At 36.6% G+C, this 22,883-nt stretch overlaps 2 protein-coding genes across 2 annotated transcripts; one reads left to right on the forward strand and one right to left on the reverse strand.

Moving 5' to 3' along the window:
- Positions 1-354: 354 nt before the first annotated feature.
- LOC144450865 (IQ motif and ankyrin repeat domain-containing protein 1-like) lies at positions 355-5,395 on the reverse strand. The gene is made up of 6 exons (XM_078141608.1): positions 5,320-5,395; positions 4,648-4,811; positions 3,083-3,176; positions 2,373-2,507; positions 1,873-2,001; positions 355-1,319 (listed from the first exon to the last, which is right to left on the reverse strand). The coding sequence occupies exons 2-6, from the start codon at positions 4,778-4,780 to the stop codon at positions 1,160-1,162; spliced, it is 651 nt and encodes a 216-aa protein (XP_077997734.1). The 5' UTR covers positions 4,781-4,811; positions 5,320-5,395; the 3' UTR covers positions 355-1,159.
- Positions 5,396-6,489: 1,094 nt separating this feature from the next.
- On the forward strand, positions 6,490-19,904 carry LOC144450767 (IQ motif and ankyrin repeat domain-containing protein 1-like). The gene is made up of 11 exons (XM_078141479.1): positions 6,490-6,673; positions 7,809-8,035; positions 9,168-9,332; positions 10,210-10,527; positions 10,975-11,114; positions 12,853-13,000; positions 13,910-14,021; positions 15,208-15,304; positions 15,861-15,995; positions 17,434-17,562; positions 18,256-19,904. The coding sequence occupies exons 1-11, from the start codon at positions 6,583-6,585 to the stop codon at positions 18,419-18,421; spliced, it is 1,728 nt and encodes a 575-aa protein (XP_077997605.1). The 5' UTR covers positions 6,490-6,582; the 3' UTR covers positions 18,422-19,904.
- The last annotated feature ends 2,979 nt before the right edge of the window (positions 19,905-22,883 follow it).

A 22,883-nucleotide genomic window follows, 5' to 3' on the forward strand; every position in this document is an offset into this window, starting at 1 on the left:
TTTGTGCGATGGTCCCTAAAGATACATGTGTCGTTCTGCGCTCATCAGCAAATGTGTGTGTGTGTGTTTGTGTAAGTATGTGTGTTTGTGTGTGTGTGTGTGTGTGTGTGTATGTGTGTCTGTGTGTCTGTGTGTTTCTACATGTACTCGTAGGACAACAAACATGTCTTGAATCTTCAACTAGTTTCACACCTCAGTAACCTTTTCATGAAGTTTAGTACAAATAAATTCTGTCCCATTTGATGCAATACCATGGTACCAGTAATAATTAAGAACTATCAAACTACTGGTATTGGTCAACACACGTTTCTTTTTATTAGATACTAAAGTTTATATTCTCATTTAGAAACCACACAATAGCAATTTTATACTATAAGAATGACACATACATCATAACCCTTTGTAAAATAACATTTCATATTGTTGTCACTATAAAGTGAATGTACTGCTTTGAAGTTGATTATCAACTGTACACATGTGACAAAGATATGAATTAAATAACAACTTATAGACCTAATCACACATTGATAAGTACATGTACCAGACTACCATACTGCAAGATAATAAAAATATATGCAAAATTGACACATTAGTCATAATCTTTATGGACGGTGTTTGAATAAAGGGGAGCACTATTTTAAAAGTTCTGAAAGTCCTGTTTGGTGAACTAAACCTGTTTTGTATTCCATCAAGTATAAAAGTGGCAATTGCTGAAAATGTGATGTTACCATGGCAACAAACTGCCAAGGCATGTAAGAAAAAAACTCCACTACAGCAAAACAATGCAAAAACATTGAATACAGTATATTTTCTCCACTGATAATGCAACTAAATATAGACATGTGCGTGCCAATGTTTTAATGTCTGCATTTGATGTCTGCATGGTGGCACATTAGTTTATTTCATTTAGACAAAATGCAGTTGGAGACTGTACTGTTAAAGTGTAGTATGTGTAGTTTCTTATTGGTTTCTGCCAGTGAAGTTAAAACCTGCAACATTGCTGCAGCATCCTGCTGCAGTTACATAGTCAATCCATAGTTTTGTAAGTACAAAATCACTCTAATTATGAAGTGTAAAATCTTAATGTCAACATCCATTCCAAACTCTAAATTTCACAAATCTGCTATTTTAAATCTGTTGATATTATGTTAGCACACATTTACTGTTCTGGAATTCGGACAGTATAAAATTTCTCTAGGAGCTCCTCCTTCTGGTCTTCTTTCTCAGTGACTATTATGAATTGAAAACTGTCAGTATTACTGTATAAATAATCTTTTGTGTACTCATCACCATCACTGTCTTTTACAAGAGACATATACCTGTATTAATAAAGAAAAAAACAATATTTAATTGTATGACAATGACACAATACTGGCAGTATATACATGATATGGATGTCAGACATAGATGGACAAATGTATGCAAATATAATCAGACACAGCAGATACTAGTAGACAGAACTATTGATTTAACATACATACATACATACATACATACATACACACATACATACATACATACATACATACATACATACATACATACATACATACATACACATACATACATACATACATACATACATACATACATACATACATACATACATACATACATACATGCAAACATGCCTACGCATGCACACACACGCACGCACGCATGCATGCATGTACATGTACACACATACACACGCACACAAACACACATTCATGCATGATGAAGAGAGGCAGAAGGAACAGTGGAAGTCGACAATAACAATCAGGTTTATGATATTTAATTATAGTCTACTTCTCCATTACTGACTCCATAGATTAAATACATATATGCTTCTACTGTATTTTACACCTGCTTATAGTAAGATTTGTTACTTACTTTTCTTCTTTCAATATTTCTTTAGAGATGATAGTGTCCAATAGTCCCTGTTGAACCTCATTTAGTTGAGTTCCAAGGTTTTCATACATATCTGACTCTACCATGTCAATAGTTAAAGGTTTACCATATCTGAAAATAATACACTTATTAAGAAGTTATCTTTGGTTAAATATGTACATATTAAATTTCAGTTATCCCTATCATTATCATTATCATTAAAAATTAACAATGTCAAGATCCATGTAAAAATGACTTCAAACACATACATATGGATATACATGTAGTCAGGTCCGTGTACGTATGTGTGTGTGTGTGTGTGTGTGTGTGTGTGTGTGTGTGTGATGGTGTGTGCGTATGTATGCATGTATGTATGTATGTATGCATGCATGTATGCATGAATGCATGTATGCATGCATGTATGTATGTATGTATGTATGTATGCATGTATGTATGTATGTATGTATGTATGTATGTATGTGAAAACACTGTCCTAAGTTTACCTTATTGCACCAATCAGTGCCTTCCTTAGACTCTCTGCTTGCATGTCAGCTGGGTTGACAGCCTGCATATAATTGGCATATTGGTATTTCAGGAATGTAGCAGCACGTCCTGATTTGTCAATCACAAGTGGGTACCTACAAGTATATACAACAGAATGTCATTGAATTTAGTGCAGAAGTAAAAAGAGCAACAGAGCTAGAGGCATGTCATAAAATTTTCATTGCACTATCAAAACAAAATCGATATATTAAGCTTATAGGACTTGAAAATTGCAATTCATAAATGAAATTCCTAAAACTATAATGTAAATGATACATCACTGGCCTCAAAAATACTTACCACAAGACTCTGAAAATTGAGATTGACTACCATGATAAGAATGATAAGGGAAATTCTATCAATCAAGTATAATCATAACATGGCATTAGATTCTAATTTGTGAACTATAGATACTTAAGTTTTATTCAAAAAAAGTATCACTACAAAGAGACTTCTCGTTTAAAACTTGAGTGAGATGAAACAATGTGAATCATAGTGAATATGAATTATCTATTGTGAAGCTGATAGAGGGATCAAGGTTATAATGAAATGTGAAAAATTAGCCAACTTTTGCTTTTTGGTGGGAAAAAAGATTCCTGTTATCAACTGCATTTGCTTTCTCATTAGCATACTATGCATAAATTAATGAGACAATATAAAAGGTTCTTACTTTCCTGTTGCCTTCATTTTGCCATCTTCATCATTTAACACCGCTAGTAACTGTTTTATGTTAATCTCAATACCAACTTTTTCAGGTTTCTTAGCTGAAATGAACAGACATCTGGGTATTACAATTTGTAAAAACACTTAGATTCAGTTTTATTGGTAGCAATTTTAGTACGATTTGTGTTTAGATTGTGACTTCCGTAGTGATGTATAGTAGATTACGAGTCAATTTCCTTTAGTTATTCAGTTCAAAGTATATATAATATATGGAATTACATTTCTGAATTATTAATGAGTTATTTCTCATGTACATGTCATGTGCCAGCTGAGAGCGCTTCCTTACGAACACAGGATACATTACCGAAATTGTCATCATGTGCAACGTACAATTTGGTAAAATCCAAATACAAAACAACATGGTTCCGATTGGACACATTTCATCAAGAGTACTACAGCTAGCGTCTGTATCAAAAGTTCTTTAATTTGTATTTTCCGAAGGTCAAGAAATCTATATTGTTTTGAGTTGTTATATTTTCATCTTCCGATTTTCAAGTCATTTTCACTAATTTCTATATATATATTTAAGATACGACTTAAACTTGAATCAAGGTGTCTAGCATCGAAAGGTATACGTAGGTATGGTCAGATAATCAGCACCACATCGTTGCTTTTTTTTCTATTGTAGTCCTAAAGTCTAAATCGTCTCCTCTTTGTATATGTGTGTGATAATAGGGACCTAATAACAATGAAAAAATGGAGGGTAGTGAAAGAGTCGTATCATGAACTCATGGCCATTCGTTCATGCATGATGTAGGGTCAAACAAAATGGTTGTCAGAGATGGGGGCCGGGGATGGAGGTCGTTCTTCATCTCTATGGTTACTGTGTCACACGTATGCCCAAGTATGTTCATGTTCAGACAACGTATATCTCAAACAATGGTATACCTAGTTCACACAGTACAATTTACGTCAACTCAAGTTCGTCATGAGTCCTAAATAGGGCGAGCACCCCCGGACTATTCTTTTGGCGTAAAATACATGACTCATCGTTGTCAGAACGCGAGCACATATAGATAGTACTTACGCAATGCATACCAACCACAGTTTCAAAGTAGATGTCAAATAGATACCATTGTACAGTGATGGTGTATGTACAATAATAAGAATTTGGGGGGGGGGGGCAAATGTCACATAACACATTAGTAGTTTATTTTTAATATATTCAAAAGATAGCAGTCTGACATTTCCGTTGATGTGTATAGCATAGGAAAGTATATACCGAATCATAGGGCAAAACCAATGTACTGTGACTTATGAGACACAATGACTGATTGTTCCCACAAATGATTCACGGCTTATTACTATAACAATACCCATGGTCTATTTCACACAACTATCGCGTTACGTGTATTATTTCTTTCACGTAAATCTTACAGGTGGTTTATATGTGATATAGGCCTCAATATTATATGCTCAAAAGCACTCGTGTGATAATTTTTTGCAAGGCCACTCACTATAGGCCTGTACACAGTATCACCCATGCATACAACAAACAAGCAGTAAGCTTACCTGGTGGTGCGGCGGCAGCAGCAGCCCCTGCTCCAGACGAGGTGGCTTTCTTTACCGCCGGGGCTTTACTTGCAGCGGGTTTTTTTGCAGCTGGTTTACTACCTGCCTTGGCTACTGGTTTCTTAGGAGGCATGTCGATGTATGTTCAAGCTTTGTTCTGGAGTCTAGTAAGAAACGTAAAGGTTATCGTTCTAGTTATGAGTATAGGCAAGTCGTGATAGTGCATTTATTCGAGTAGTCCACAGCTTACCTGTTTAGTTATGTATCGATCGCCAGTTCAAAGGGCAAGCTTCAGGTTAATACATACACGTATTTCCATGTGCCGTACTCATGCGCATCGAAAACTTTCCATTTAAAACTCAGTTGTTGACAAGAGAGTTGTAACCATGGTAACAAGATTTTCCGAAGCGTATCAAGTGCACATGACAGCGCCCTCATCATGCTCTTTGATGTACCACAACTATTTTACATCAGGATTGACAGTCTCCATTCACATCGTTACATTTGTTTGAAAATTTGATCGGACTGAAATGTGTATTATTGAGCAACTAATTGTGGTAATGATTTACTCAAAAAACTACTTGACATTTTAGATCGCTGAAATAATTTGATTTGAATAATTTATATATTATCATAATACTATAAATAATGGTTATACGTGACAGTACTCACAACAGCAATACATGTAGTCGAGTCGTCACTCTGCTATGATCTCAGCTCATATGGTTCACCAGCCTACTTCCGTAGAGAATCGCGACGCAGTCCAGTTCTTTCTTACCAGTCACTTTAAAAATATATTTACATTACAAAGTTTCTATTCTTAGACAATGACGTCATAGTGTATGTCAGATGATTGGATGAAAGTAAGAGGTGAAGTCACTGGGTTGTAATTAACTTCGTAAGTAATTAACTTAAAAGTGAACGTCAGCAGAATTCTGGACCTTGTTAAAACAGGGGGGGGTACAATTACAAAAGTACAGATGATTAGTCATCGCTTCAAGATATCGTAAACACCAAGGCCATGTGTTGATGACAATGCAGTGAGATTAATTAAACTCAACTAATCACAATACAATATCCCAGTGCCGAGTGTACTCTGTTGGACAACCGCTCAAAGCCACAGTTGGAAATATTTGTCTAGTGCCCGGGCAACATCTTTTCATCTATTTTGGGTTTTTATTTTCTAAGCAAATGTGATAAATTTTCATCAAAATCTTCAAGCTTGGTTATCTCTTTCTAAGCTTACACTTTGCAAGTGAAATACTGCAAAACAATAATTATTATCCAAGGTTTTTGACATCTTGCATTTTTATCAGCAAAGTATCGAAAAAGTGTACGAAAATAAAAACCCAAAATCAGGTGTTTGGCTAAGATATTTTAGAAAAGGGTCGAACTTGCCGGAATACAATAATTTAAATTTCGATCCATGACATAAATAATAAAAGAATATTTGGATGTTTCCATCCATTTTATATTGTTCACTTTTACTACCTTTTCTATGTACAACATGTGGTTCTCAAGTTTTGGAATATAGCAATAACACACCGTCTGCTTTGCAAGCATACATCGCGTACAAAGATTGTTTGATCACACATTGTACATGTATCATGTTATTGTCATATTTTTTAACTTAGCAATGGCATAATTTCAATTTTTACCCTTATAGAAAATAACCTTGTATTCCTTGTATTGTAAATAATAGATGAAGGAACCATGAGAATACAACATTATTTATTTATAATTCATCTGTGTGTGTCACCCCCTGATTGGTTGACCTGGTAGTGACCCCAATGACCTGCAGAAACCTTTGACCCATCATGCACTGCAGACGTTGGCGTCCAAAATGGTGGCTCGCTAACATGACAACTGCATATGCTAAGTGAGCTCGCTAGGAGTCTACACGGGGAATAAAAATATTATAGTGCAAAAACAACAATGCCACCGAAGAAGCCACCTGCTAAAACTGCCGCTAAAGCGGCAGGTAAAGCAGCTCCTGCAGCTAAGAAAGGACCATCACCTGGCAAAGGTATCGTAAAATTCACTTATCGATGTCCCGAAATAATGCAGTCTGCTTCAAGCTTTTTGCAGACAGAGTATTTATTTGGAGATTTGATGTTGAATATTTTCGAGCAAGCCAAACAATAATTTGATTCACTGCAGTCTCTAGCTATATTGTTGCAGACTTTGGTTGGCTTCGAATTTTATTTCTGTGGTTTTGTCATACCATGGCCGCCAACAATAACATTGCCCTTTTGGACCATGGACAAGTTGGAACGAAAACAATAACATTGTTATTCACAGATTGGGGTTAACAGTTATGTTGTGTTGAGTTTGTGTAGTGACTGGATAATAGTTTGTTATAACATAGAAGTATCACACTACTGATTGAGATGTTAGTCAACAATGGTTAAATAACTGTTAGTAATCGTGGTAATTAAAAATGCTGCAGACAAGTGCAAATGAAGTGACACCTTGTTTAAAATGCTGAAAATTAATGTTGAAAATACACATGTAGTCTGTCATTCTGCCTCATTGATTTTAACCTTGGAGTAATTATACAAATACTCCAAGGTTATAAGTTAGTAACAAGTTATTGCTGGTTGAGGCGTGTTCACATTTAGCTCCACATTTCACCATGATATATACTTTTTATTTTATTTTTACTTACTTGTGCTCAGTTTTTATAATATGCTGACACTTTTAGTTTTTGATATGAAATAACTTCAAGGAATTTAGAGATGACAAAATATGCCAAAAGTGAAATTTATATTTAAAATTTGTTTGATGAAAATAATTTTGGAAATATCAAATGTACCATTATCCCAGCTATCGGTAAAGATAATAATTGTGAAAATATCAAATGTACCGTTATCCCAGCTATCGGTAAAGATAATAATTGTGAAAATATCAAATGTACCGTTATCCCAGCTATCAGTAAAGATAATAATTGTGAAAATATCAAATGTACCGTTATCCCAGTTATCGGTAAAGATAATAATTGTGAAAATATCAAATGTACCATTATCCCAGCTACAGGTAGTTGATACTGAGATTTGTCTAGGATGCCTCCAAGTACTCAAGTCAGAGGAAATACCAGATTTCTTGTTGCATATATACCAGGAACCATTTCTTAAGATTTCTCAGTCACATCTTTCTTGTAGGACCTGCAAAGAAGACGGCAGCACCAGCAGCCAAAGGTAAACCAACTCAAACAAAGGGAAAAACAAATCAGCCAGCTGCACCAGTTAAGAAACAACCCACTAAGCAAGATTTGGCAGCCATTGTCATACAGAAATGGGTACGACGATTCCTAGGTAAAGTAGCTCTGTTGAAGATTAAAAAGGAAAAAGAAAACTATGAAGAAGAAATGGAGAAGTTAGAAAGAGAGGTATGGTAATTGAAGAGTGATACATTATATAATAATATCGGTAATAATAATCTTTATTAGTCCAAATGAATTCAGTAATTTGTTGAATGATTACCAGTTAGCAGTGCCCTAAGTGTTGACAAGCAGGAGGAAACTGGAGTACCTGTTCGGTAGGGTCAAACTGAGCATTACCCTTCTTACATACAGACCTGGTTAATTTTTAATCAAACCCAGTCAGTACCTTGTGGGTTTGAACCCAGACTGCCGAGGTATGAGGCATATGGGTTAACTGCTTGGCCAACAACAATCTCTGAAATAAAGTACCTTGTGACTTACAAATAAAACATTGAGGGATTACCGAATGACTTTGTGCATATCATACTCATTTTATGTTCCTGAAGAACAATTTAGATAGATAAGACACAGGCTTCTGACAATTTGTGATGGATTACTACTGACATGCTCCATTTGTTCTTTGCTCACCATGACGTTCAAACACACATGACACCTATCGTTGGGACTTTGATTAGACTAGGAGTAGAGTAATGGAGTATGTTGTAGTACGGAATATGTTCCCTGTCAGGACCTAGACGAAATAGGTTCTGTCTGTATACTATGTATTGTTTGTTTGTTTAGTGTGTCTTCCTTACTTACTTGTCTGTGCTTAGAATGTTTAAACTTCTGGATTCAGGAATAATAACACCTCCTGTAGACTGTCGACAGTCGCTCGCGCCTTTTTTCCTATGTTTTATCGTCAACGCGCTCCGATCCGGCGCAACACTACTACTATAATCGCATACTGATATCGAGGGCCGAAGGCCCAAGCTCGGCCCTCGATATCAGTATGCAATTATTGTAGTATTGCGCCGGATCGGAGCGCAGCAACAACGTTTAGATAAAACGTAGGGAAAAAAAGGTGCGAGCGACTGTCGACAGTCTACACCTCCTGCAGCTGTTTGTTAGTGACCAGGAGAGTGTATTGGACATGTGGGTCAGGTGGCTTTTTTGATATATTTTTTTCTGATTATAGGTATACATAGCCATAGTGAAATGAGAGCAAGAAATAACTCAGAAAGAAAGAGAAAAGGAAGAGTCCTAAGGAAATGTGATGTCTCTTTTGTTAACTTACGTTTATGTTTTTTTCTGGTTATAGGCATACTTGGCTATGGTGAAACGAGAGCAAGAAATAGCTCAGAAAGAAAGAGAAAAGGAGGAGGAGGAAAGACGACGCAAGAGAGAAGCTGCTAAAAGAAGAAAGAGAATATTAGAAGCTGCCTTCGATGGTGACAATGATGAAATCTTTCAAGTACTGAAAGAGGTAATATGTTAGTCTGTACATGTGTTCACATGAGATAATGATTTAGAAAGCATTAAATGTAAAGCTCAACACGATTACATCTATTTTTACAGCCACTATTTGATTCTTGTACTCTTGTTCTTTATTCACATGACGGACTGTGACATTGAACAACTTAAATAGCTCAACCTTTGCATCACTTATTCTTAGACTGACTTTAAAAGAGCTGTCTTAAGGGCCCATGGTTCATACATCACTTTTTAAAGCAATTATAGATACCACATAGTTGTTTGTCCTCCGTTTATTAATTCTTGTCAAAGGTACACAACCACTGTTGATCATCTACGGTCTAACCACTATAACATTGTTGTAGAATTGTTCACACTATCTGGGGAAGTATAACTGACACGCTCTATCTTAGAGTCATGATGGTCAAAGGTTACAATGACCAGCTTGGAATCTACAGGTTGATTTTAATACACAGGTTATAATTAATGCACAAGCAATTCAAAGTTTATTAGCATTGAGCGTTCAATCTGTCTTGGTTCATAATAGCTGGTTTGAGTCTTGCTGCTATCATTAATTTCTGAATTGTAAAAAATCCTTGGGAAAGATTTGAACCTTGATTGTGCCCTACCTTTAACTTGGTTTTATAATTTGGGACCAAGTAGGATAGCGGTTGGTATGTGAACTTGTGAATGGTTTATTCCTATGTGCTTATAGAGGCTGCAGTTGTATAGTGTTCAGAGAGTTGCAGAAGTATAGAACTTCTATGAGAAGTTCACCATGTCACTATAGGTCCATGCCACTGATGGGAGGAGTAATAATTGTAAAGTGCTTTCAGCACAGTGGAGAAAAGCACTGTATTGAACGCTAACATCATCATTGTCTTTAACAGGTTGACCAAGAAGTGAGTAAAAGTGGTATTGGAAACGACAGCATTGGTAGAACTATACGAGCCAGGCGTCAACTTGAAATGGTAGATTGTCACGATGCCAATAATAATACTCCACTTTCTGAGGCTTCCAGTGGTGGTCATGCCGACACTGTCAAACTATTCTTGGAGAGAGGAGCTGATCCAAACAGCCGGGGACAGTTTGAGAGGACGCCATTGTATAGAGCAGCATTTAGTGGCCATCTAGAAGCAGTTGAAGTATTGTTACAACATGGTGCTGATCCTAGATTGTATGCAAATGATGGAAATAATGCAGAACAGGTATGATTTTAAATTTACAGACTAATACGTTGTGTCATTCTGCCCTTGACAGTCTGAATGGAACTGACCAATGTGTGAGGACATGATACCTTACAGACTGGTAAGATTGCTAAAGCTTAGCACAACTGAACAAATAAGATTGAGTAGTGCCATAGGTAGTGTGCGGTGTCTGTCTGTCTGTGTTTGTCCATCTGTGTGTGTGTGTGTCTGCATGTGTGTCTGTCTGTGTGTGTGTATCTGTCTGTGTGTGTGTATGTGTGCGTGTGTGTGTGTGTGTGTGTGTGTGTGTGTGTGTGTGTGTGTGTGTGTGTGTGTGTGTGTGTGTGTGTATCCGATCATGAAAAGATTGTTACTTACTATATATAGTTTATGGACAGTAGTTTTGAGAAGAGAAATTAATGACAATAGTTACAGACTTTAATTGTAATGTTCTTATATTTTGTATAGATAGCTACTGTAGCGGCTGTTCAAACTGTACTTCAGGACTGGGATATAACTCAAACAGAAAACTTACTTGAAAAAATTGAAAAAGTGAAAGAACAACGAAAAGAAGAAGAGAAGAAGAGAATGGCAGCAGAGATGGAGAAGTAAGTATATAAAGTTGAAATTCGATCTTTTAAGGGATGGTTGCACAATGTCACACAAGCTCTGTAAACAAACATCACTCGTTTAACCCAAACCCCATCCCCTAAACGAACGTTTAAAAGTGTGACATCACCCATTTATATACAATACAAACCATGATGAAAACTGGTGGTCACATCACTGCAATCGATGCAATGTAAAAACATGATGGTATGAAGTTCCTACCCTATGAACCTGTTTACTGAGATGATGGTAGTAAACACATCAAAATACTACCATAAACCCAGCACTGTATCTCACATTAGAAGTAAATTTTCATCACCTTATCAAATTCTCTCTAGTAAATACAGAAGCTTTTATCATTGAAGGCGTGAAAGTTTTGTTAGAAGTGCAAAAATGAAATTCAGCAATCGCAATGATCCCCCCCCCCCCCACATGAACGAAGATTGCTTATTGAGCTTGTGTGACATAGTACAATCATTCCTAAGAGCATTTGATGTGTTATTCACATATGGTATAATAGTCAAATTTAAATGTTAATTATGTTCAAAAGAGTCAACCCATTCTCAGTTCTCAGTAGTCAAGAAAAAGATTGGTGGGTCACCATGTATAGTTTTTTAAATCGTGAACACAATGATTTATCCAATGAGAGCTTCATTTTTGTTTTATTTTTTTCTCACAGTTGAGCTCAGCATTGTGTCACATTGTTTCAAGACGTGTCACACATGTAAGGCTCCATAACTTTGTTTATTTCCCATGATGCCTCAACCTGGTGTACAGCACACTTCTTCTAAGCCATATATTCCAATTTTTCTAACTCTAGCACAATGTAGGATTGGTAAAAACAATTTTTCATGTTAAGATTGCATGTTGCTGTGATAAAATCAGCCTTGCATTTGTTCTCTTTTAACTAGGCAACCTTTGGTGTCTGTTATACCAATAGCATATTTTACTGCATGCTACATCATCAAAATAAAACAGAACTTATTGTTGTGTGTGCTTTTAGTATGCATGTGTTAGACATGGAACAGTAGTCATGTGTCGACCAATTACAGACAAATGAGTTGCTTTTTTTCACTCATGTGACATGATGTGTTTTGCATAAAGATAAACACATTTCATTACAGCTAAATCACCAAGGGGTTTCACAACACACAGCAGGGATCTGATCATCACATTGAAAAGTGATAAAACATTGATATTCTTTTACAGTGCAATAGAAACAGACTTCTACTGAAATGATTACACATGGACTTCATTATTTTAATGGCTTCAATTTAATAGTGAGATGATTACAAGTACTTGTCTGTTTCTGCATTCCAACTGAACATGGCACCTCTCTAATTACCATATCTGTTTTGCAGTTGTCAGTGTGTGTGTGTGTGTGTGTGTGTGTGTGTGTGTCAGTGTGTACAAAATGTTGTGTCCCATGAGTGAAACGCCAAATTATCCCAATTCTGCTGCAAAATCAAATGATCATTGTTACAGCTCATTTCAAGTCACCATTCATTAGCTGTGTTTGATACAACTACGCAGAAACAGCAAGATCGTAACTTCTTGATACATTTTGTCTATTATGAAATAAACCATTTCTGTGTGGTTGTATCAAACACAGCCAATGAATGGTGACTTGAAATGAGCTGTAACATAGTAGTTATTTGAAATGGGCTGTATTTTATTATTTTAATAACGTGCCTATGTGGTAAAATTTAACTATTGTTGTTTGTTAAATCTTAACAGATTAGAGAACCAGCTAAAGGAGGCTGAGAAGGATCACCAAGTAAGACAGAAAGCGTTGAAGAAGGCCTACCTAGAGTTGAACAAGAGAATAACTGAACATGACACAGTGGTTGCAAGTGGTTCAGACAAATCAGATATAACGTTACAGGTACTGTATCTATGAGTTGTCCTCTGCATACCAATATTTTAGTGCTCCAAATCACTGAATCAATCTAAAGATTGGATCTGTTACTGATTCTTGTTTCAGCAGAATTAGAAGTGAACAATTATCCATCAGACTGGCTGTATGTAAGGCTGTATGTAGTTATCTGCCTGGCAGACTGTCTGTCTGTCTGTCTGTCTATCAATCTGTTGTATAAGGCTGTCTGTTTTTCTGCCTGGCTGTCCTGTCTGTGTCTGTTTGTTTGTCTGTCTGTCTCTCTCTCTCTGTCTGTCTGTCTGTCTCTCTGTTTGTCTGTCTGTCTGTCTGTCTCTGTCAACCTAATATGTTTGGTTGTCAGTCTGTCAAGATGCCTGTTTGTAGGGTTGTGTGTGTCACTGCCTGTCTGTGTGTTCATCTATCATAGATAATGCCATTTCACGTAATGTTCCATGATCACATTTATTTTCATCTTGAATCTCTTTTATTAGTTAGTTTCATGATTTATTAAGAGATGGCACTGTCTGCTTTCCTTCACACTTCAGTGCACTGGTAATTTCATGTACAGGCAATGCATGATGCCACAAGGATCAAAGGTCTTTTGTTTGTTGTCCTTTTGAATGGCATTAGTTTATATCTGTTTGATGTTAGTCAAAGTTAAATATAGACTGTCGACAGTTCGGACCTTCGGCCCTCGATATCAGTATGCGATTATAGTAGTGTTGCGCCAGATCGGAGCACGGCGACGACTTAAGTTTAGATAAAACATAAGAAAAAAAAGTGCGAGCGACTGTCGACAGTCTAAGATAAATAGTACTCAATCTTTTTTTTTAAATGAGTTTATGAAACCTCTTCCAGCCCATTTTCACATACTGTATGAATATGTTGATAAGTTTTTGTTGTTTGTCTGATCACCAGGTAGTCCATGATGCTGAGAAGGATGTAGAAATAGCAAGAATCAATGCTGAGGAAGCACAGTTAAAACTGGACCAAATCAGAGTTCAGATAAGAGAACAAGAACAGGAAGGAGGTATTTAACATTTACTACATCATAATATAACATTTATTTTGCTGTTGATATTTTAGTTGTAGAAAACCTTAACAATATTTTTGAAAATTTATCCTTGAAAGGTTGATGCAATTATGTACTAAACACATACTAGAAACGAAGACCTTAGATAGGAAATAGATACTCCATCAATTCTCGCTACCTGCAATACAATTCTACACATCACTGTGGGGTCAAATGGAACGAAGTCGCGCGACAACGTGTTCTAATGTCGACAACTACACTTCCGGTCGGCTATGCTAATACACAGGAATGTTTCTTTCCCATTTTCAGTTGTAGACATCTCTTGAAATTTTGCTCTGGAAAGATACTGTACATATTTAAATTTCTCACCTCCATAATTATATGAGCTTAAAACTTGCGTTTATCTTATTTGTTCCAAATTAAACTGTTAGGAAGAAACATTCACGTGTATTGACATAGGCGACCGGAAGTGTAGGTGTCGACAAATGCAAGCGCGGTCGCGAGACTGCGTTCCATTTGACTCCTTAGCGATGCATAGAATTGTATTGCAGATAGCGAGAATTAAATACTTTGTTTGCTGTCCTTGAATCCCCCAAAACTTACCAGGCAGACAGGAAAAAAACAAACACCGAAAAAAACCCACAAAATTTGTTTGTTTCTAAATATATGAACAAACTAATCTAGTTCCAGACAGACCATATTCCATACTATGTTGTCTTCATACTGTTCCATCTGCCTGATCTGGTCAATCCCATTACTCACGGCATTAATTGTGGTTCAACCCCATGGTGGGTGAAGTGCAAATGGCACATGTTAGTAGTATAATCCATCACAAATTAACAGGCTGCTGTCATCACTCATTAATATTCATTTGATACAGCTGTTTCAGTTTTGACTATGATATGCAAATGTCCAACCAGGACTCCACCTTCAGCCTATTTAAACTAAAATCACATGGGGACGCGACGACATCATCATGTTTATATGAACACTGTATGGGGAGCACAGAATTCTGTGCGAGAGTAATGGGATTGATTAGACGACTAGTATGAAGATAATGTAGTTCAGAATATGGTCCATCAGGAACTAGACTACGAACAAACCGCCTCACACACGAACGGCAAACATAGAATTGAATTGATGGCACCTAATCATGGTTTTTATTCCATAAATCTTCCTTCAGAAAGTCGGCCAGATGTTATTGGTGTTGGCTGTAACATTAAAGAGTTGGATGAAGTTCTGATGAGAGATGTAGGAGGAAAAATAGCTGCTGATGGCAGGTAAGAATTACCACAGAGTTATATGTGGGGACAGATACACTACACGAAAAGTCCAATTTGCCAACCTTTACACAACCTTTACCCTACCTGTGACCCACCTAACCACCATCTCTGTCCAGGGCTAGTACGAGGCGCAGTACCACTTTTGACTGTCTACAGCCCCCAGGAGAGAGATCACCGGGGGTAAATTAAGTCAAAGGTGGAACTTCGTCTCATACTCACCACATTTACACAATCCTCTGCTTAAGGTGGAAAGACATGGTCAAATATGACTTTTCGTATAGTGACAGGAATTCCATATTAGCGTCTACTTCAACAGGTGTTACATAAGGTTTACACCATTTGATATGGGATGGGGGGAGGGGGGGGGGGGGCAACAATAAAATTTGTTGCAGGCCAAGAGTGAAAACTTTGATGTCTACTTGCTCTGAGAACAAAAAAATATTGATGTAATGGTTGCTGGGGCCAAATCGTCCTGCACCCTCCCCAATATCAAATGGTTTAACCCTAATTTAAACCGAGTGATTCTTCATTACTTCTGTTTCACCCTTTACAGATGGCCTCTCCTCATAGATGTATCAGGACGTGCTGCCACCTTTCTACGATACAGAGACACCAATTACATGAATGCGTTAAATCCAGTTCACATGGAAAGTAATAATATGAGACGAGCGTTGCTTGGATCTCTCAGGTAAATAGAGAATCATTATAACAAATTACTATGATGCATGAGTGCTAGTGTGGCATTCTTCAAAGTGTTGCTATGTTTTTAGTATGATTGCCATGGAAGACTCCATGTTAAGACAGGGAAGGAAGCCTCAAAGGTTTAGACAATCCCTTGTTCATATGTTGATCAAGTCTAATTTTAAAGTCACACACAGTTTAAACTTTTGGCTACCACTGAGATACAGTCCATTGAGTAAAGAAATACTTCCTGATGTCCAATCTGACAGTGGATTTGGCAAGTTTGAATGAATGTCCCCTGGTTCTGTTTCTGTTTCTACTCGATATGGGTGAACAGTTTATCTGCAGGAACTTGATCAAATCCTGAGTGTCAGTGTTTGATGTGATGGTCAGCTCTCTATAACCACCTGTTGAAGTTTCCCTACAATACAAGCAATACATCAATGTTAATATATCTTGATGTATAATTCAGTTGAGTGTTGTGTTCTGAAGTTGAATGAAGTAGTTCTGCGGTATCTGCAAGTCTGTTTGATTGATTGTTACATGGCATACTCTGGGTATTTTGCATGACTGCTTGCTTGCAGTGTTCTCTGCAGCCGTACTTTCACAAGCAAATCAAGTGAATCAGCATACACTATAAGTATAAGTACACATAATGTACTACTCTGGTGCTCATAGGGTTCTGTTACTGTTGCATATGTTTGTCCAAAACACCAAATTCCACACATCAGTACGTTCTCCTGATTTTATGTACATCATTGAATGTTTGCATGATCTTTGTGTGGTCACTTACTTACAGATTGATATTTTTTGTATTGCACTGCAGTGCAAATCCCAATAGTATGCACTTGGATTCATTCAAGTAATCACATACTGTAGTATGAATAACGCCATGATGCGTGACTGCAGGTGTAGTGAACTCAGCATATTTGCATGACACTAGCAGTGTTATCTTGATCGTATTTTCACAAGTGTAGTGAGTGAAAGTACAGCAGTAAACACTGCAAGTATGAGTGCAAATATCCCTGAGTACCCTCACTGGAACTCACATGACATGGGGTTCTGTTATTTTTACATATGTTTATCTGGAACAGCAAATACTGTGCGATCATGTGCCTTCATGTATAATGAACAATCATGTCATAATTTGCAGTCATTTACATTCAGGTATGCAATTATGGTTTTGGTATTGCACTGCCAATAACAATGCCACTAGTAGTATATGCACAAACCAGTGCAAGTAATCACTGGTACATATACTAATAATCACTGGTACATAAAATGAAATAATTCCATTTATATTATACATTTGCAGAAATTGACTACAATACTATCACACATCATAGATCTTGTCACAAGGCACTGTCAATCTATACAGAAGAATACCTATCACTGTTTTTACATTTGGACTTAGTTTGATTTTTTTTTAAATAACTGAATTTCAGGTATGGTAAGCCCGCAGTTCTGGATATGATGGAAGTTGATATGTTTGACACCGTTGCCATGAGGATGGATGAAATTCACAAAGGATTAATGAATATGATAATAACGAAAGAAATTATGAAAGATGAAAAGTAAGATTTACATCATAATTTTTGTTTATTCTGAAAATATGAGTGACATACAGGACTTTGTTAAGACAAGTACAAACTCTGGATGTTGTGAGTATTTTCCATCTGAATGAACGTGTGATATTGCGGAATAATATAATTATACCTGTGCAAGAAATGTGGGGTTTTGAGTTTTTTTACTCATATTTTAAGCATCACAGCACCACTTTATGAGTAGATGGGTATTGATGTGATGTAGATAGAACACACAGGTTATAAATCCTGTGTTTTCTGTTTGAATTGGTGTGCACAACTTTAGCTATGCATCCATTGTTTAAAGTAGCCATATGAATGAGCATTGGGTATTTATTTTGTAATTTAATTTATAAAACAACTTTATTATTTTTTTCTACTTGAAAAAAAAATTGAAATAACAATACCAAGTCCTTGTTTGTAACTCAATAAATTGCAAAAAGATGCACAAAAATTATAAAAAGTTTGTTATTGTACGTACAACAATAAACATTTTACACATTTTTTTAAAAATGTTTTGCAATTTATTAAGTTACACAAAGACTTGGTATATTTTATTTCACATTATTTTTTTCAAGTTGAAAAACACACTAAAGTTGTTTTGTAAATTAAAAATCCAAAATAAATACCCTCACATTTGATTATGACAAATGCTAAAATGTGTTACTGAATTTCTTCTTACAGATATATGGTACTGGTAAAAGACAAAGACGGAGAGGAGTACTCGAGGAATAAATTCATGCAATCTAGAGTTGAAAGATTTAGTTTGATTATAATCACCAAACTTAGATACCCACCACATGAACTTTTAGAAAAAATGTATCCAATTACTATCGTAGTCTCAGTTTAATAAAAAAAATGGTTGTCTCTAGTTATGAAAAACTGGTATAGCAGAAACTAGCCAGTTAAAATTGCTATGATAGTAGCAAGTAGTTATGCAAAACTGGTATAGTAGTAACTAGCCAGCTAAAATTGCTATGATTGTTGACTCTAGTTAGGAAAAACTGGTATTGTCACTGGGCAGCTACATGTAGTAAAATTGCTATAGTAACTAGTTATGAAACATTGGTATAACAGTCACTGGGCAGCTAGTAAAATTACTATAGTAACTACCTATGAAACATTGGTAACACCAGTCACTGGGCAGCTAGTAAAATTACTATAGTAACTACCTATGAAACATTGTTAACACCATTCACTGGGCAGCTAGTAAAATTGCTATAGTAACTACCTATGAAACATTGGTAACACCAGTTCACTGGGCAGCTAGTAAAATTACTATAGTAACTACTTATATGAAACATTGGTAACACCAGTCACTGGGCAGCTAGTAAAATTACTATAGTAACTACTTTTATGAAACATTGGTATAATACCAGTCACTGGGCAGCTAGTAAAATTACTATAGTAACTACTTATATGAAACATTGGTATAACACCAGTCACTGGGCAGCTAGTAAAATTACTATAGCAACGAGTTATATGAAACATTGGTATAACACCAGTCACTGGGCAGCTAGTAAAATTACTATAGCAACGAGTTATATGAAACATTGGTATAACACCACTCACTGGGCAGTTAGTAAAATTGCTTTAGCAACGAGTTATGAAACATTGGTACAGCAGTCACTGCAGGGCAGCTAGTAAAATTGCTATAGTAACCACTTATCTAATTTATATACATAAAGTATACACAGTTGTACTGTGGATGGACAGTGTCAATGTAATTGACAAATTAATGCATGTTTGATTTATTTCTAAACAATGAATTAAACCTGGCATGATTGCAGGCTCTCTAATTACATGATTACCATGTACTCAATATAACCACTGACTTTGGCAAGACTCTCTCTCTCTCTCTCTGATTTAGCATGATTGTGACAACCTGTCGGCATCTCAAATAAATAAATAAATAAATAAGAAAATAAGACCAGTTTTTTAATTGGAAATAAAGTCTCATCTTAGAAGATTGTACAGGGACCATGAACTTTACATCCTTTGTAACAGTGTGTCCAAATAACATGTAGTTTGGGATTAGAAATTGTGGTGTTGTTGAGAATTAAAAGATGTGTAAATTTGTTCCCTTGACCTTGTAAAGAAACTGTAACTTTGGTAATCATACTTTTTTATTCTCTTGGCATGTAAGGGGAGGTGGGTTTTTTATATATAATATTTTGGATTTTCAAAACTATAGATATTTTTATTCTAATTTTCTTTGTTTGTATATATAGTTATATATTTGAATTTGGCAAATATCTGAACTTTCTTGTTGTAGAGACTGTATAAGAGTCTACTCAACTAATAATTTAGTGATAGGTTTGCTGATATGATATTTTCCGTCCATATGTAATGTCATCTTATAGTCTTACTTTTAATAATTGAGCAATAAAGATATCAAAACTCACAATTTTGTCTGTCTCTCTCTCTCTCTCTCTCTCTCTCTCTCTCTCTCTCTCTCTCTCTCTCTCTCTCTCTCTCTCTCTCTCTCTCTCTTTCTCTCTCTGAGTGAGTGAGTGAGTGAGTGAGTGAGTGAGTGAGTGAGTGTGTGTGTGTGTGTGTGCGTGCGTGTGTATTTCTGCCTCAGTGTTTTGTAGGCATATGGGGGACTATATATAATGTATTGCAAATCTAGTACATGTAAGCTTTCATGAACCATAGCCTCATTCCTAACACAATAATGATATGGAATTGCCAGAAAATATGGTAGGTAAGTTGGAATAGAAACAGAAAATTACAGGAATCAGTTAGCACCACAGGCAAGATAGAAGCCTAGAGGTAATGGGTATAGTTCCGATGTGTTCATAGGGGGCTAAAAGCTCTGTAATCGTCTCTGGAAGTTTGCAAGGGTTTCTATTGTTCAAATATACGCCGAAAGTTACCGAGAAAACTGTGATTTGCTCTTCGGGAATCATCGGTCTTTGCTTCTTTGTTTGGTGTCGCTGTTGAAAGCAAAGACCGATGATTCCCGAAGAGCAAATCACGGTTTTCTCGGTAACGTTCGGCGTACATTTGAACAATAGAAACACTTGCAAACTTCCAGAGACGATTACAGAGCTTATAAGGCCCCTATTAACACATCGGAACCATACCCATTACCTCTAGGCTTCTATCTTGTCGGTGGTGCTAACCGATTCCCGTAATTTTCTGTTTCATCGCCTCATGAATAAAAAAAATCAGAATTCTTTATTGGACTTGTCACAAGGCGATTAGAGATCGATGCATGAGGGCGCCTCATCACGGCCAACGAACCATAAAGACAAATTGTCTGATTTTTTTACGTCTGTGAAGAATTGGGCTTTCATAACGTATACTGCCATCTACCTTATATTCATATTTGTATTTCATTGAATTTCCCATCACAGATATATGTTTATTTTTAATTATCAAAAATCCCTCCTAAGTTTTGTGTTTCTGCATTAAAACTTCACTTTTATTTGGGCCATGGACACAGTGAAAACAACTTATCACGTAAATGGTGAAAATGACGTTTCTTTGTCTTGCTAATAGCAACAGGTGATCCCAGAATCAACTCATCCCGGCCTGGGTCTGTATGGTACGTCGTAATGGGGTGCCCTCAAACATCGCTCTCTAATGATGGTTTATAAGAATTCTGATTTTTTTTATTCATGAGGCGGTGAAACAAAAAATTACGGGAATCAGTTCGCACCACAGGCAAGATAGAAGCCTAGAGGTAATGTGTATGGTTCCGATGTGTTAATAGGGGGCTTATGAGCTCTGTAATCGTCTCTGGAAGTTTGCAAGGGTTTCTATTGTTCAAATATACGCCGAAAGTTACCGAGAAAACCGTGATTTGCTCTTCGGGAATCATCGGTATTTGCTTCTTTGTTTGGTGTCGCTGTGGAAAGCAAAGACCGATGATTCCCGAAGAGCAAATCACGGTTTTCTCGGTAACTTTCGGCGTACATTTGAACAATAGAAACACTTGCAAACTTCCAGAGACGATTACAGAGCTTATAAGGCCCCTATTAACACATCGGAACCATACCCATTACCTCTAGGCTTCTATCTTGTCGGTGGTGCTAACCGATTCCCGTAATTTTCTGTTTCATCGCCTCATGAATAAAAAAAAATCAGAATTCTTTATTGGACTTGTCACAAGGCGATTAGAGATCGATGCATGAGGGCGCCTCATCACGGCCAACGAACCATAAAGACAAATTGTCTGATTTTTTTACGTCTGTGAAGAATTGGGCTTTCATAACGTATACTGCCATCTACCTTATATTCATATTTGTATTTCATTGAATTTCCCATCACAGATATATGTTTATTTTTAATTATCAAAAATCCCTCCTAAGTTTTGTGTTTCTGCATTAAAACTTCACTTTTATTTGGGCCATGGACACAGTGAAAACAACTTATCACGTAAATGGTGAAAATGACATTTCTTTGTCTTGCTAATAGCAACAGGTGATCCCAGAATCAACTCATCCCGGCCTGGGTCTGTATGGTACGTCGTAATGGGGTGCCCTCAAGCATCGCTCTCTAATGATGGTTTATAAGAATTCTGATTTTTTTTATTCATGAGGCGGTGAAACAAAAAATTACGGGAATCAGTTCGCACCACAGGCAAGATAGAAGCCTAGAGGTAATGTGTATGGTTCCGATGTGTTAATAGGGGGCTTATGAGCTCTGTAATCGTCTCTGGAAGTTTGCAAGGGTTTCTATTGTTCAAATATACGCCGAAAGTTACCGAGAAAACCGTGATTTGCTCTTCGGGAATCATCGGTCTTTGCTTCTTTGTTTGGTGTCGCTGTGGAAAGCAAAGACCGATGATTCCCGAAGAGCAAATCACGGTTTTCTCGGTAACTTTCGGCGTACATTTGAACAATAGAAACACTTGCAAACTTCCAGAGACGATTACAGAGCTTATAAGGCCCCTATTAACACATCGGAACCATACCCATTACCTCTAGGCTTCTATCTTGTCGGTGGTGCTAACCGATTCCCGTAATTTTCTGTTTCATCGCCTCATGAATAAAAAAAATCAGAATTCTTTATTGGACTTGTCACAAGGCGATTAGAGATCGATGCATGAGGGCGCCTCATCACGGCCAACGAACCATAAAGACAAATTGTCTGATTTTTTTACGTCTGTGAAGAATTGGGCTTTCATAACGTATACTGCCATCTACCTTATATTCATATTTGTATTTCATTGAATTTCCCATCACAGATATATGTTTATTTTTAATTATCAAAAATCCCTCCTAAGTTTTGTGTTTCTGCATTAAAACTTCACTTTTATTTGGGCCATGGACACAGTGAAAACAACTTATCACGTAAATGGT

The sequence above is a fragment of the Glandiceps talaboti genome, chromosome 20 (assembly GCF_964340395.1).
Source record: "Glandiceps talaboti chromosome 20, keGlaTala1.1, whole genome shotgun sequence".
Lineage (NCBI taxonomy): Eukaryota > Metazoa > Hemichordata > Enteropneusta > Spengelidae > Glandiceps > Glandiceps talaboti.

Coding starts and splice junctions, on each gene's coding strand:
- LOC144450865 (XM_078141608.1), bottom strand. CDS start 4,780: ATGCCTCCTAAGAAACCAGTAGCCAAGGCAGGTAGTAAACCAGCTGCA. Junction 3,177..4,647: donor TGCTGCCGCCGCACCACCAG/GTAAGCTTACTG, acceptor TGTTCATTTCAG/CTAAGAAACCTGAAAAAGTT. Junction 2,508..3,082: donor AAAATGAAGGCAACAGGAAA/GTAAGAACCTTT, acceptor ATATACTTGTAG/GTACCCACTTGTGATTGACA.
- LOC144450767 (XM_078141479.1), top strand. CDS start 6,583: ATGCCACCGAAGAAGCCACCTGCTAAAACTGCCGCTAAAGCGGCAGGT. Junction 6,674..7,808: donor AGGACCATCACCTGGCAAAG/GTATCGTAAAAT, acceptor TCTTTCTTGTAG/GACCTGCAAAGAAGACGGCA. Junction 14,022..15,207: donor AGAACAAGAACAGGAAGGAG/GTATTTAACATT, acceptor ATCTTCCTTCAG/AAAGTCGGCCAGATGTTATT.